The 16,401-nt window shown below is 46.4% G+C and overlaps 1 protein-coding gene across 7 annotated transcripts in view; it reads left to right on the top strand.

Moving 5' to 3' along the window:
- The window catches only part of Ca12 (carbonic anhydrase 12), a 75,640-nt gene that overhangs the window by 46,142 nt on the left and 13,097 nt on the right, over nucleotides 1-16,401 (top strand). For all 7 annotated transcript variants that reach the window (XR_015446487.1, XR_015446488.1, XR_015446489.1 and 4 more), the window contains exons 3-8: nucleotides 8,918-9,097; nucleotides 10,110-10,255; nucleotides 13,542-13,637; nucleotides 14,398-14,461; nucleotides 14,724-14,881; nucleotides 16,031-16,157. Coding sequence is in view for 4 of the 7 variants with exons in the window: in XM_021237105.2 (XP_021092764.1) it covers nucleotides 8,918-9,097; nucleotides 10,110-10,255; nucleotides 13,542-13,637; nucleotides 14,398-14,461; nucleotides 14,724-14,881; nucleotides 16,031-16,157 (771 nt within the window). In the remaining 3 variants the exon portion in view is untranslated. The remainder of the gene's footprint in view (nucleotides 1-8,917; nucleotides 9,098-10,109; nucleotides 10,256-13,541; nucleotides 13,638-14,397; nucleotides 14,462-14,723; nucleotides 14,882-16,030; nucleotides 16,158-16,401) is intronic.

Raw genomic sequence — 16,401 nt, 5'->3', positions numbered from 1 at the left:
ACAGGTCATGAGTACCTAATAAGGTGGCCGAGATGGAGCAGCAAAAGCAAACTGATTGTCACCCATTTACCGCTGGCAGCCTGGAAACCCATCCTTTCCCTAGGAAAACTTCCATCCAGAAAGGCCTTGAGGCCAGAGTGCCTCTGACTGTGCAGACCTGCCCCTGCCCCAGCAATGCTGGAGAGGCTTCCTGGGAGGAAGACAGGAGGATGCAGGGGAAGGGCTTCCTGGAGGCAGAGGAGGCCTCAGCACTGCGCACCCCTTCTCTCCTCTGCCTGTATTGCTGGTCCCCATTGCTGTGGCTGAGCCAGAAATGATAGCACAAAAAAACCCAACTGAAATAATAAAGAGAAAACTTTGAGGGGCCAGGGATTTAGCTCAATGGTTCTGACGCCTGCCTCATAAGCGCAAGGTGCTGAGTTCAATCCCCGGTACCAAAAAGAGAAAACTTTGATATAAAGCATGTTTAGGAAACTCATTCATTTTAATTGATCTATAATGTAAAATACAAGAAAGTGAAAGAGGCCTGCTATGGCAGCCCAGCTTCAAGCTTTCTAAGTAATGAGTAATCCTAACTCTGTGTCCTGGCTTTTTTCTTTTTTGGAACCGGGGACCGAACTCAGGACCTTGTGCTTTCGAGGGAGGTGGTGGAACCACTGAGCTAAATCCCTGGCCCTGTCCTGGCTTCTTGCAGGGGTGCCCAGGCTGATTCACTTGTAACATTATCAGAAGAAAAGCTCTGGTGCCAGTGTGATCCTCTGACCCCTGTTTGTAAATAATATGACTCTAAGACCTCATCCATCAATTATTAACCTACACTCCTGGGGCCTCCTTGCTTTCTGGGCAGGCTTCTTGGGCTTACTTACAGCTCTGCCTCTGTACTTCCTGGGGAGGAAGACAGCCAGAGTCCACATACTGTGACTTGGGGGATCCAAATCTAACAAAGGTGAACACTGTGGGAACTCCATCCCCTTGACATGCTAAACCCACTGGATTTTTATGAGAAGCCATGTATTTTTTAATCAGTTTCAGAAATAAACTGTAGGAGCTATAAACATATGTTAAATGTACTTTTAAAATGTGGCTTCTATATCCAAACCACATCCTGAGGATGTGTGGCTCTAAGATGGATGTAGAGGGCACATGAAGGCTGCCTTCCCCTCTGAATGGGGTCCTTGGCTTAGCTGGGCTCTCTGTGGTTCCAGCCACAGGACCAGGATTGATGGAAGAGCTCTGGAGAGAGGTGGGTACCAGCTCTCTGAAAGGAATACTTTGCAACAGGTGGGGGAATATATACGGGCAGGTGCCATAGGATTCCTCTTTAGCCTTGTCGTGCAGGAGGGCCCAGCAATGGCAAGGGAAGCTAGCTGGGTCCCAGGATTTTTCTGCTGCCTCACATATGCCTAAAACACACAAGCTATCTCTATAGCTAGGCCTCCAAGCTCCCTGGCTCCAGCATCCGGAATGCTGTTTCTCAGGCTGTTTGGCTGGGCCTCCTCCTGGAAGCCCGCCCAATACCACCCACCTAATAGTGATCTCCTGTTTTTCTCAGTCCTTGCAGACTACAATCATTTTATTGGTTTACTTTTTGGCTCATTTGTGATTATCGGTCTCTGCCTCTGTGCTATAAGCTCCACAAAACAGAGACTAGGTCAGTTTTGTGCTTCACTGTATTCACCATAGCACAAAGTGGCTGACACATGCTAGGCACATTTGTTGAAGAAATTAATGAACTTCAAAATTAAATAGCACTCCAGAGAGAGTATATATGGAGATTTTTTTCCATCATTAAGTATGTGAATACTCAGGATTTTATTGCAAATATATTTTATTAACTGCATTCAAAGTTGGTACACAATCTTGGATCACTTTTTTTACCCGTATACCTGCCAGGACAAGGTACAATTTTACTATGGTCAGATCTCTGTACAAAACAAACTAACTCACTGCTTTTGAGGGACTAAGAAAGCTTTTATTGTACTGAAGTTTTGACTGCTAGTTGGGAAAGAGGTGCAGACATCCAAAATGTGTCGACCTTACCACTACATTTTACCTGCTGGGGCAAGTTCTGATCTGACTCTTGGTAGCCAGCCTGAAAGGGCTTGCCCTGGTGCCTGTTCCCCAAACAGCTGCCTGCCTTAAAGCATTCACACACATGCCAAGGGCTTCTACCTAAGACAGTGTGACCACCAAGAAATGCCAGGGAGCCGCAGGCAGGTCTGAGGCAGCAATCTAAAAGGGCCCCAGAGGCCAACCTCAATACTGAATGACAATAACACACATTTTTTGTTGTTGTTATTACTGGTCCAAACTGTTAGATCCTGTCCAAGTCACAAACAGTATTTACTTTAATTAAATTTTTTATTAATCTTGACTACACAGAACACAGTGAGAAATAGTAATCAAACTGTCAGTAATTATGTGCTTATTTTCAAAGGAACTCTACCTGCTTTTATTAAAATATATACTCTGAAGTATATGCATTAATTGTATAAATATAACCAATTACTTAACTCATAAAATTTTCACTTACCCCTATACCTTGTCTCCAAACAAGTTATAACATAAATCAAATTATCTTTCATTTACTTGTATAGTTATTTTCCGGAGGCAAGAATGAGTCTGTATACCCATATGTACAAACTCAAGGTATCAATGTTAGAGAAATGTGGAAGAGGAAACTTCCAATAAAAAGAAATTTAAAAGGCGTATCAACTAGCCACGTACAGGGACCTGATTTGGACACTGACTCAAACAAACTGTTGAAATAGATTTATGAGATGGTGAGGGAAATTTGACAAAATATCTGGTGACATTAAGGAATGAACAGTTTTAGAGGTGAACTTAAGATTTTTAAAGAGTCTTGCTCTTTAGTTATACATAAGCATCAGTAGATTTTCTTCTAAATAATCCAGAGGAGAGGAAATAGATGGAGAGGGGTTAGGGCTGAAACTAGACTAGACATGAAAAGATGAATACTCAGCACTATTACATTACATGCTTCACTTTTATACCTGTTTTGAAATTTTTTGATTAAACTGTAAAACAAGACAAAGTAGGTGCTGGTGCCACTGAGCTAAACCTCTGGCCCAAGACAAAGTATACTGAGAAAATAGCCGAGTATTTTTACAATACACATCAACTGTTCTAGGCTCATTGAAATACTGCCTACATCTCAGAATGGGAGGCATTTAGACTGCCTGTCTTTCCATAGTTAATCCTTCTCTCTGATCTCCTTTGCAGCCTGCTGAGTTCCAGGGTTTTGGAGTGTGTTTTTTTTTTTAACCATATGGGATTTCATTTCCAGAAAAGCTGCAGTGCTTGATCTGCAGCATTCAGCAAACATTCACTGGCGCCTCCTTTGTCTGCCCAGGATCAATTTTGACCTCTGCTTGCTGGATCTGCCCCCACCCTCACTGCCTTCTCAGGGTTACATGATTCTGTCTCCTGTGTCCTTGTCGACAGACCTCTAATCTGGAACGGGCTTATGTGCTCTTTGGGGGATAGTAGTCAGAGATGAGTCAGGCAAATGATGAATCAAATCACTGTGCTATTAGGAGAACCCTGAGTAGGCTGGCCAAGAAGTTCAGCCTAGAAAAGGCACTGGAATACCTTTGGAAGGACCTGGGATAGACTTTGAAAAATGAATGCGATTTGGAAAGACATGGAGGAAGGAAAGCATTTTAAGGAGATTTTTAACATAAGAACATTTGTGAAGGTTGACAGGGGTAACCTGTTCTGAGGATAGAGAAGCAGATCTGGCCAGGGCATGGGCTGGGGAGGAGTATACAGGCCTTTAAACACCTTGACTGTTTGGGGCATTTTGAGGCCAGGTAAAACAGCTGTGTTCTGCTTTGTCTAGTTGAGGAGGGGCAGGATGTGCTGAGGAAGGGAGTGTTTTGATGAGCAGTGCTAGAAACAGGGCTACCACCAGATCTATCTGGTTACAACAGGAGAGTGAGCCTGGCATCTGAGAAAGGCTGAGGCTGTGTCACCTGCAGGAATATTGTGAAGGCCTCACCCAGGTTGGAGGTGGCAGTGGTGATATAAACCTGGGACTCCCTTGGCCAACTGAGGGCAAAGAGTTGGCCTGGCTCTGAAACTCTGAGTGTGGTAGGCATGGGGCCCAGTTACAATTTGATGAGGAATCACACCAACCAACTGTAATCTGGGGCCCTAACACACTGACTGACTGCTTGCAATATGAGAACCTTAATGACTCCTGAATTCTACAAATAAAGCATTAAAAAGTTATGATGTATTTGGAAAAATGCAAATGCTGACTGGGTTCAATAATATTAAGGTATCAGTACTGTGGTTTTGTTTTGAGTCATGTTTTAGACATATATACTGAAATATGTATACATGAAATCTACCTGGATTTGTTTCAGAGTTATCCAGGTAGATGGTGAAGATGGAAGGAAGCAGGACTGCCTGTAAATTGTAAACTGTCCAAGCTGGGTGATGTGGGGTTCACTTTACTCCTCTGCATGTTTGAAATTTAAAAAACAAATGCTAATCTTTGGATAATGCAAGTCCTGTACCCCAGAGCCTTGTAATGCCTAGTTAGAAATCACAAGAGGCAGTTTGAACCATGCCATGTCAATCCCTCATTACATTTCAAAACAGGAAATCTATTTGCTGCTTTTTGGCTAGAGCAGGAAAAATTCATGAACTGGAAAGAAATAATACCTAGGGCCGGGGATTTATCTCAGTGGTTCCGGCGCCTGCCTCGCAAGCACAAGGTCTGAGGTTCAATCCCTGGTACCAAAAAAAAAAAAAAAAAAGAAAGAAAAAGAAATAATGCCTTGATTTTATTTGGGAAAACAAACTGTGAGATACACATGATCTCCTTTGTCACGATCTTGGGAAAAGCCAACCAACTGAAGAGGTAAAGTTAAAACCCAAAGCAAAGCCAGGTGTTTAGCTGGAAGTCAAGGCTGCTTTGAGAAGAGTCACTGCCACCCAGATTCTCTGGTAGCATAGCTGTTGGCACAAGTGTGAAAGCTGAAACTTGGTTGAAATACTACAGTGGTGTAGCTGCCAGCAAGGCTGGACCTACTGTGGCCACAGGCCACACATGGGCCAGACACAGGCTGCTGCTGTCACCTTTGATTTTGGTTATCCTTGTGCCTATCCCATGGCACCTCTGTCTCTCATGTGCAAGCCACAAAGATAGGAGGTTGCTCTGACAGTATCCCCAGCTGTGCAAGAAGGGGACAGGAGCCATCACATGCCGGTGGACAGACAACTAAACTCTACAAAGCTACATTTCGCAGGCCACCTCCCAGACACCAGGGCAGAAATCAGATTTCTTTTCAACAAGTGGTCCCAAACAGAACCAAGCCTCCTACAGGTAAGCTAGGAACCTGGATGGGCACATTCTGAATCTGAGAAAACAATTCCATTTTCCTCCTCTTTTTTGGAAGGGAAACAATATATGAGGGATTTGAGGTGAGTTCTTGCTTCCCTTAAAAAAGAGCAAGCAGGGGGCTGGGGATTTAGCTCAGTGGCACCATGCCTGCCTTGCAAGCACAAGGCCCTGAGTTTGATCCCTGGTACCAAAAAAAAAAAAAAAAAAAAAAAAAAGAGCAAGCAGGAAGCAGATGTAAGAACCTAGCTCAGTCCACATGGGAGTGCCTGCTCTGTGCCAGGCATTGTAGGAAATACCAGGACAAATAAGACAGAGTCCTCACTTCATGGGAGAGGGAGAAAACAGATGCACAAAATCTTCCAGATGAATACTGAAACAGAAAGACACAGGACTTCTGATCCAAGCAAGGTAACTGTTAGTAAGCCAAGGTATAACTTTGGACAAATCACTTAATATCAATTTCTCATCTATAAAATGGGGCAACTCCCTTCTTGCTTACCTCACAGAGCAGTGGAGTTCTAAGGATCAAAACTACTAAAATAAATTAATAACAGTAATGGCAATGATGATAAATCGTGGTGAAGAAGAAGCAGGAGGAAGAATAGAAAAGGCTGTTTTAGATCCTGCTGCCATAAGGGCCTGTGACTAGTGCCCAAGGAGCTCGCTGTGGACAGTGGCCAGGACTGGAGCAGGTTCCCGATTGCAGATGTCTGTCTACTCCCCAACTAGCCCAAAGGCACCAGCCCCCTGTGCCCTCATTCCTGAAGCTGATTCCCACTTGGCCCCACATCACAGGATAGGAGCTGCCTTGGATGAGCAACCCTCTCAACTCGTTGAAACTTGCATGGTGCAGAGGGTGACATCCTAATATATCTCAGAGGTGGAGAGCCAGAGGAAGCTTCTGGAGCACAACACAGTATTCCACCATCCAATATATGCCACAGGCAATGGAGCCTGCAGGGAACCTGACCTGTTCAAGGTCTTTGATGGAGGTGGTGGGACAGCTGGCACTAGAATCTTATTTTCTGAATTCTCCTGGTCCAGCATAGCTGTTTCTCTTTCCAAGGAAGATTCTGCCAACACTGACTTTGCTGCCTTTAATATCCTTAGTCTTGGGCCGGGGATTTAGCTCAGTGGTTCCGGTGCCTGTCTCCCAAGCACAAGGTCCCAAGTTCGATCCCCAGTACCAAAACAAACAAACAAACAAAAAAACCCAATATCCTTAGTCTTTCCTGCCTTCAAATACCTAATTTGGCCCTACCTTCCAATAAACAGTTTATCGGTCCTATCTTCCAACAAATAGTATTTGGGGCACAATTAAAAAGAAATATTCCTCCTAGAAATCTTTTCTCAAGCTCTCTGTTCTTTTGGGAAAATGTTTACTAAATCCTATTAGGCATGTGACCCTATTCACCACCTGGGCTTAGAGAGCTGGAAATGGCTCTTGCACAAACATCATTGAAACACCCTTTTAATAGAACCCTTTGCACTTCCACACTGGGAAAAGAAAACCTTCTAACCCAGTTCCTTTCAGTCGTGTGTGTAAGAAGTCTCCTCATTGCTACATCTCTTGACTTCCCGGGTTTTCTATTCATGCTTGACTGCAGCTTCCGCCACCCTGGCTGTGGGCCCAAGCAGTGTTGTGAGCATAGAAAGGCTGGCAGCCTCACTTGGAAAGTCTTGCCACCTACAGTGTCCCTTCCTGACCCCTGAGGCTAGTATGATGCCTCATGGTGGCTTCTTTCTGCTCCCTGCTGTCCCTAGAGTTAGGTTTTGCTTCCGGCTGAGGGCCTGTCTTCCTCCACTTTGGCCCTGCAGTGACTGACTGCTTTGGTCTCCCCCAGCCTCCCCTCTCCCCAGGTCACCATCTGGGTGTAGCTGAGTTGCTCTGAGTCTGGAGCTTTGAGACCTTGACAATAGAGAGTATAGCTCAGTGGTGACTGCTGCACAGACAAGAAAGAATACTGGCATCCAGGGAAAGGTCAGACGGGAGTCTCTGAAATCCCTTCAGACTCAAAACATTTCCAAAAAGGTACATGCACAGTTGGACAGCCTCAAAATTTAGTGGAGTTCTGCTGTGTGCCTGGTCCTGGAAAAACAAAGCCTGGGATCAACTCCTCATAGCATTTTATTTTTCTATTTGTTTGTTTGTTTATTTATTTATTGACAGGGTCTCACTGTGTAGTTCAGGCTGGCCTTGGACTCACTATGTAGCCCAGGCTGGCCTCAACCTCACAATGGTCCTCCTGCCTCAGCCTCCCATGTGCTGAGATTACAGGTGTGCACCACCATGCTTGGCTCTCATGGTATTTTAAATGAACCAGAGTACCAAGTATTATTTCTGATTCTACCCATTCTGAATGAATTCCCCTACTTAGAGAACAAGATATAGGGGTCAAGATTCCCCCCCCCGCCCCCGCCCGTGAAGCAGTGCTGTTGTCTGTGGGAGGGTCCCTAGAAGAGTATCCCTTTCCCCCTTATTCTAGTTAACAACTACCTTGTGCCCTATTCTGCTGAATGGACCTCAGGTGGCAAAGCCTGATTCCAACTCTGGTATAGGCCACTGGGTACCACTGTTCAACCCAAATGAGCGACACCACAACAGTTATTTGCTTTTCAGGAGAAACTTAGCCATGGTTTAATTACCATGGGAGATAATCTTTTAAAGATAGATTTACATTCTTTAAAGATTTTTCCCCATGGGAGTAGGGCAGTTTATCTGAACATGGAATGTTTATTTTCATTTCCAGAGGAATGACTACTATCTAGTAGTTAGCAAGAAGCTTGGGCCCTGGAGGATTTTTGTTTTTAAGTCTGTTCCTCCTCACAGATAGTTTGTCAATTATGCTGTAATAATTAGTTTGTAGTATTGTCATACTTTCCCCCAGCAAAAAGCCTGCATTTAGCTCTGTGATTCCAGGCCTATAATTGACATTTTTCAAGCATCACTATCAGGTTGGGTTTTGCACTCTAGATGTGGGTTTGGAGTCAGTGTCCTCCAGGGTTTCCTGTCAGGAAGATCATATCTGTAAAGCTACCAACCTTAATGACCTACCTGGAGCTACATTCAGTCAGACACCAGTTTTCCAGCTGGGCACAGCCTAGCAGATTCCTTAGAAGGCCTGCTTGGGTGAGCAGAGCCCCTGTGGTGTTAACTTGATGGCTCCAAGTCCAGTGCATTTCCTGGATCATTCTAGATTCTCAATAAGCAGATGATAAATTGCTAAACTCAATAGTCTTCATGCAGGGAGGATGCGTATCATGTACAAGGTAGAATTTGGGGGGCTCTAGTCTCCAGCATGAGCTGCTAGAGGTCTCTAGGGCTAATAGACTCCATTCCTCACAGTGGTTTCATGGCAGGTGGTCCCGAGGTATTTGCTGGACCTGATTCTGTACCCTGGGATTTTTGAGTCTTGAACAGTTTGCCTCTAGAGATAAGAGAAGAGGAGAAAAGGAGTAGTTGTAATGAATACAGAATTAGAAGGTGAGGAAATACCTGTGTAGAAAATGGGCTAAATCTTGAGCTTGAATCCCTCCTTCCAGGTCCTGATGGGGAGAAGAGCTGGTCCAAGAAGTACCCATCATGTGGGGGCCAGCTGCAGTCTCCGATAGACCTGCACAGTGACATCCTCCAGTATGATGCCAGCCTTGGGCCCCTGGAGTTCCAAGGTTACAATGTGTCTCCCGGTGATCGGCTAAACCTGACCAATAATGGCCATTCAGGTGAGGGAGAGACCTGAGGGGTATTCTGGGCTTCCCTTGGCTCCCTGGCCTGCCCTTCTCTCTCTCTCTCTCTCTCTCTCTCTCTCTCTCTCTCTCTCTCTCTCTCTCTCTCTCTGTGTGTGTGTGTGTGTGTGTGTGTGTGTGTGTGTGTGTGTGTGTGTGGCGGGGGTGAGGCACCCAGAAGGGGCCAAGTAGGGGGACTCCAAGACATGCTGAGGTGATTCTGCCAAAGCAGCATATCTCAGAAGAAGCACAACTCTCAGGGTTGGGGAGGAGCTCCTCGTCCATTGGCTGCATTGCAAGAGGGGGTTCTGGGCTGTCTTGAACTACTTGCGGGACCATGAAGTTCAGCTGCAGGGAGTGGAGGGTGGACATCCTGGCTTTAGCATCAGGAAAACCTAGATTTGAATCTTGGCTTGATTATGAGCCATCAGACTCTGGGTAGGAATTTTAACCTCCTTGAGCTTTCATCTGGAAAATGGACATAGTTATGAGCACTGGGAAGACTGGAGATCAAGTATGTCTGGATCTGGGGTATTGTAAATGTTTCATAAACAGTAATTTTTTTTTTTTTTGGTACCGGGGATTGAACTTGGGTCCTTGTACTTTCGGGGCAGGCGGCAGAACCACTGAGCTAAATCCCTGTCCCAATAAATGGTAATTTTTTATGACTGCTGTTGTTATATAATTCTAAAGCTTGGAAGGTTCTATCTTTACGTTCAGGGGTCTGATACATGGATACATAAAGAAACATCCATCAGTGGCATAGTTAGTGTTTGTACATCCAGCATCATTTTCCAAGGGGAACCATGAAGGTACTGGTGCCACTGGAGTTGCTCTGGGGTGACAGGGATGAGCTCAGTGAGAGGCCAGCTTTCTGACCTGCAGCTCCACACCTCGCTGCACCCACCGTGCCCCTGTCTGGACCCTAGGCAGGGTTTGCCCACCTGACTGCTCTCTCACGCCACCCTGCTGGCCAGGGCTCTGAATGCATCTCCTGCACTCCCCACAGTGAGGCTGTACCTGCACCCAGACATGCACATCCAGGGCCTCGGCTCCCACCGATTCCGTGCCACACAACTGCACCTGCACTGGGGGGACAGCAAGGAGCCCTTTGGTTCTGAGCACACCATCAGTGGGAAGCACTTCGCTGCTGAGGTGAGTGGACAGCTGGTCTGGTGGAGGCTCCCTAGTGAGTGGCCTGGCAGCCCCTCTGCCTAGCTGGCGTGTGGATGAGTTGAGGGAGCTGGTGCCTTCACAGTCCGGCCTGCACCAGCTGCTCTGGCCACCCTGTAGCCCATCTGTAGGGCTCCTGGTCCTTCCCTTTCTCTGAACATGCTGAGCTGGTCTCTCTCTCCTTTGGTGAGTGATGGTGCTGGGAAGGCCAAGTTCCCTGGATGGCATAGTGGGATGTACGCACCCCCCTTTTCTAGACATCATCTTCTCTGCACAAATAGAGATCTTGTCTGTTTGCCTGGCTGATGTATCTCATGCTGATTCACCCTGGGCTCGCTGGTCCCCCAATTTCACAGTCTTTCTTCGCATGTCATGCTGGTTACAAATGTCTTTCTATCCCATTTTTTTCTCCCCCCGGACATGAGTCATGCTTGGGAACTGGGGACAGATGCACGGCCACGCTTCTCTGGCCACAAATCAAGGAATGACTGGCATATAATGTGTGGGACATCACAGCAAGCAGAGACTCAGATCTTTTGGGATGTCAGCACAGAATTGTGCCATGTCACCCTGAGATGCTGACTCAAAAAACTAAAGAAAAGGAGAGGAGATACAGAGCATTTTTTCCTGTACCACAGCATGTGATAGAGTAAGATGGGAAGGGCACTGAGTTGCTCCATTTTGGTGCTCCTGTAGCAATGAGCTGAGCATGTAGTTCTGAATGTTTACAAGGAAATAAATACAAGGAGATAAATGCTAGCGATCAGCCAGCAGAGTGCATGGTAAATACTGGGATGACCATTCTCCTCCTTCCTTAACTGCTGAACTGCTTAATGTCTCAGGTTAATTATAGGTCTGGTTACAAGTGTGGAGGGCATAGGATCCTGGCCCAATAGGATGGAGCTACTGGAGGTTCACATTTTCAGAGCAGGCTCTTCCCTGAAGCTCAAGAACTGCAATTTCTTCCTGGCTAATTGCAATGTTGAGACTTCGCTTTCCCTTGTGAGGACTAAAGGAGTTAGGATGTAGGTTGGTAGGGCTTAGGCATTTAAAATAATTCTACTCATTGTATTTTCTGCTATTAAGCCACATCATCAGACCAAGAGTTTGATGCAGACAGACCATAAATGCTGATACAAGACATCAAGGTAATCCTAAGTGGTAGATTCTCTAGGGAAAGTCTTTGAAAGCAGTGGTTCTTCTGGATAGAGACTTAAAAGAAGACTCTTAAATCCCTCTGTAGGAAACTCCCCCCCCCCCCATACCAAGGATTGAACGCAGGACCTTGCGCTTGTGAGGCAGGTGCAGTGCCACTGAGCTAAATCTCTGGCCCCAGGAAATTTCTTTTGATTTAATCTTTTTTTTTTGGTACCGGGGATCAAACTCAGGTCCTTACGCTTGTGCAGCAGGCAGTGAAACCACTGAGCTAAATCCCCGGCCCCTGATTTAATCTTAATACATTAAGAAGAGTGCTCGGACAGATCACAAGCTCAAAGGTCATTGGTAAAAAGAAATAAGAACCCAGGACTGTGGAATTTTAGCCATACAGAATCCTGCTATGTCTCAAATTCATGCTAGGCCACATCAGTGGGCAATGTGACCGGATCTATCCTGTAGGGCAATAGGTGGTGAAGTACGGACTCCTAAGAAATTCCTAATAGAGGACCACTTTAAAAAAAATAATTTGATACAGTTTTTCTTTCTTTTTTTTTTTTTTTTTTGTACTAGGGATCGAACTCAGGACCTTGCACTTGCAAGGCAGGTGCTGGAAACACTGAGCTAAATCCCCGGTCCAATTTGATACAGTTTTAAAAATTAGAGAGGGCCACTTAAAAGTTCAAATGGGGACATTAAACTGTAGTCAATAAAACATGCTTGAATTCTATTTACAGATACAGAAATAGAAAAAAGGAATGAAAAGCAAGATATAAACACCTCAATGTTTCATAGTCTCAGGGGTACCTCAATAAAAACACATGTGTGATATATGTAGAGCTATCTACTAATGAAGTATTTTTTGTTGGTTTTTTTTGTTTGTTTGTTTGTTTTTTGGTACTGGGGATTGAACTCGGGTCCTTGTGCTTACAAGGCAGGCAGCGGGACCACTGAGCTAAATCCCTGGCAAATAAAGTATTTTTTGAAGGACATTTTTTAGCACCTTTAGTGCTAAGTCAGGCTAGTGGCACGTGTTTGTAATCCCAGCACTTGGGAGGCTGAGGCAGGAGGAGAATCACCATGAGTTCAAGCCCAGACTGAGCTACATAGTGAGTTTAAGGCTAGAGTGGAATATATAGTGAGACCCCATCTCAAAACAAAACAAAACACATAGGTCAGGCTAAAAATTATCAGAATTTGTCACAACAATGGTCTTAGTATTTGCCAAGATCATTTTTGTTGTTATTTTTCAGACAAGGTCTTGTTATGTAGCTCAGGCTGGCCTTGAACTTGTGGTGATCCTCTTGCCTCAGGCTCTTGAGTGCTGGGATTACAGGGGTGCCCACCACACCCAACTTCTAAGACTTCTTAAACCCATAATTTCTCAAAAACATTTTTCCTCATTTTAATAATGACAAATAATTTGTGCTCTGAAAAGAAATGATTTTAGAATTTTATTTTGTGAAGATAGGAGTGTATAGACATGGAGTAACATTCTGGTTTTGTCATCTCTACAAAAGCAGCTGATAAAACCTTTACAAAAGCCATGTTGTGATTTGCTTCCCATGAAGGATAAACATGTTCGTCCCTTGCTGTATCCACAATGATTAGGTTACAGCTGGAGGTTTCCTACCCATCCATCCCCAAACCCCAGTGCTTCTAGATCAAGTGCAGAGGCCAAGCTTGAGGCTGTGACAACTACTGGACACCACTTTGCCCCAGGGTCCAGAATAAGTAGGAAAATCAGAAGGGAGAAGAGCTCCAAAGTTCCCAGGCTTTTTTTGTAGCTAATATAAAAACCTACCCATCTACCTATCCACCTACCCATCCATCCATGCATGCGTGTCTGTGGCATATGTGGTATTCGAAGGTACCCTATCAGACTCTGGGACCCAGTGATTAATGTAGCCCTATCTGCCCTGGTGAAGTCTGCACTTTGGAAAGGACCAAGGGAAAAGGGAACACTGGGGATGCCAGGAGGGGAGGGTCAGTTGGGGGAAGGGAGGGATGAAGTCTTTCTTCCCAGTTAGACTCAAGCCTCCTCAGAAGCAAAAAGTTCCTGTGAGTTGCTTGCCCCACGACGGGTGGCTTTTCTCCCACTCTCCCGTTGCAGCTGCACATTGTCCATTATAACTCAGACCAGTACCCTAACATCAGTGCTGCCAGTGACCAGTCAGGAGGCATCGCCGTCCTAGCTGTTCTCCTCGAGGTGAGAGATGTTTAAGGGGATGTACATAAAATGAGTAGCTTGGCACTTTGTTTTATGCATGCTAGCTGGTGAGAAGCTGCTCCTGAGTGGGCCATGTCCCCTCTCCAGAGCAGGGGTACACTGCTTATGGTTCCCTCTCATGTGGGCTTGGCAGCAGAAATGGATGTCTTTTGTGACATGGAAAATGAGCCCCAATCTCCAGCATTGTTGCATGAGTACAGAACTGCCCAGCTGGGGAGGCCCTGGAAGAGAAGGGATCATTATGTTGTCCCATTGGATGCCTAAACCAATTATAATTCTGGTATCAAAGCTCCATCTTGTATATAGACCCTGGGATGAATTCTTTAATCCCCAAAACTGGGATGTCTTCTAATTAGCTTTCATTTCCCCCATATTGAAGCTACACGTACGTACCTCATTTCCCAATATACTTCCTTCTCTGGGTTGGTTTTTGGGACCTCAGAACTCCCTACAGTTCTAGGTTAGATGGACATGCTAGTCCCTGTATCCTGTGCCCTGGGACACAAGCTCAACGCCTTATGATGAAAAGAGGGTGTCCTTTGATGCAAGAGGGCAGGGCCATTACACTAATTCCCAACAACCTCATGACCCACAAAGTCATCCTAGTAAGGTGGGCCCTCAGAGAGGACCTTAAGGCGGTGGCTATGTACCTCCATCCCAGCCCTTTTGACATCAACTGCTCATCCAGGCTCAGCCTACAGCGTTCTGTCACAGCTCACCCTCCTGATCTCTGTTGTAGAGGGGCTCCTTCAGTCCATCATATGACAAGATCTTCAGTCACCTTCAACACGTGAAGTACAAAGGTGAGTGGCCCCGGATGCGTATTCCCTCCCTGTTGGAGTAGTCACACTTGTGTCACCTTAAGACAAACGCAAGGGGTGGGTGCTATTAGTGTTCACCAGGTTAAGGGCGTCAGGTTGCTGAACTGTGTTGTAACAGTGTTTCGGATGGATGATCCAGAAAGAGGCGGGTTCACGATGACAAACTCCATTTCTGTGCTCAGCTACATGCATGGCTGCCACAGGGAGTGAGGCTGACCTTCCCCCTCCCTCAATGTCCCTCCAGGTCAACAAGTGCTCATCCCAGGCTTCAACATCGAAGAGCTGCTTCCTGAGAAGCCTGCTGAGTACTACCGCTACAAGGGGTCCCTGACCACCCCACCTTGCAACCCCACCGTGCTCTGGACGGTTTTCCGCAACACTGTGCAAGTTTCCCAGGAGCAGGTAACAGTCAAAGCCAGAGTACACACCATGCCTCAGTCCCCGCCCTACACTGGGTCACAGTGAGTAGCTACATTTCCTTGCTTAGAGTTCCACCGGCAGCTGTTCAAAACCTCTCCAGATATCAGTGGTGCCTGAAGACACTGCAGGAATGACCCGCTGAGCCTTAGAGAAGAGACATGCTAGGAAAGTGACTGTGTGTCTCTGCGGTTCTTTAAAAGAGCTATATGACTAAATTTGCTAAGATAGCCAGAGGTGGCGGGATGCTCTTTGCTTCCCCAGCAGGGAGGGACCCTGGCTCCTGAAGGGGGCAGAATAAAGCCTGCATCCAGTTAAGTCCTTTACCAAAGAGGGTGCTGGGATCACAGCAGTAAGTGGGAAGCAAAGCCTCGAGCCAGCACCTCTAAGCCTTCAGGATACAGACGAAGGAGGTGGGGGTCAGGAGCTTGTGGGATCCCCACTGGTTAGTGACGAACTTGAGACCCAAAGTCAGGTTTTCAGAGTCTCCAGGTCATGGCTCATTCTTGTACTCCACAACTACAAGCATGAAGAAGAAACTCGGGCCCCAGGAGAGGCAGCTGGGCTGAGCTGCCGACCTCACACCCACCTTGGGACAGAAGGCACGGCTGCTCCTGCTCGTTACTATGAGCTTCTACCTAGAGTGTCAGCTGGTGGGTGGACAGCAGTGAGGATGAGAATCAGAGGTGACATTCGCGGGGAAGCAGCAACATCCTAACCCAGAAACTCCCTTGGAAACCAATTATATAATCTTTGTGGGCATGTGAAAATGCCAGGAAGCGACAGTCAGATGACCTGGAACCTTTTACTCTCTCCTTTTATTCCTTCTGTGACCATCAGAACAAACCCTAAGCTCTCTACTGTAAGAGCTGGGTTCCAGTTCAGGTTCAAGGGAGAAGCTAAGAGGCCCTCTGTCTCCCTCTGTGGGGAGATGCTGTGGCATAATTGGGAGCTGGCCTCCAACACTGCCCAGCACCCAGTTAGTGAGGACTGGTGGGGGCAGTGTGGAGACAGTTCTCTGCACTCTCACTGCTTTTTATTCCTCATACCAGATGCCCCAGGGGCTTCTCCTATGTGATCTTCCCCTGGGAGTATCAGTCCACCCATGGGGTTTGTTTCTGCTTTTCCCTTCAGCTGCTGGCTTTAGAGACAGCTCTGTACTGCACAGATGTGGGCGACCCTTCCCCCATAGAAATGGTCAACAACTTCCGGCGAGTCCAAAAGTTTGATGAGAGGCTGGTGTACATCTCCTTCCAACAAGGTGAGGGAGGCAGTAGTGGGGGTGGGGCATGTGGGGGTCCCAGGATGTCTGTGTCGTAAAGTCTGTCTCCGGCACTGGCACCCTTGGGAGGCTGGCTTAGGAACCGAGGCACAACCAGGAGCTGTGGTATGGGGCTTGTTATTGGGGTCTCCTTTCACAGGTCTCCAGGAAGAGCTGATCTAGGGCACTTCCACTGTGAGGAATGATTTGTCTCCCAAGACACAGGATAGTCATGAGGTTCGAC

Source organism: Heterocephalus glaber, unplaced genomic scaffold, assembly GCF_053883595.1.
Source record: "Heterocephalus glaber isolate CG9 unplaced genomic scaffold, H.glaber_assembly_v1.0 deba00001689, whole genome shotgun sequence".
NCBI lineage: Eukaryota > Metazoa > Chordata > Mammalia > Rodentia > Bathyergidae > Heterocephalus > Heterocephalus glaber.
The sequence above is the reverse complement of the archived record's forward strand: the minus strand, read 5'-3'. Positions and strand labels throughout refer to the sequence as shown.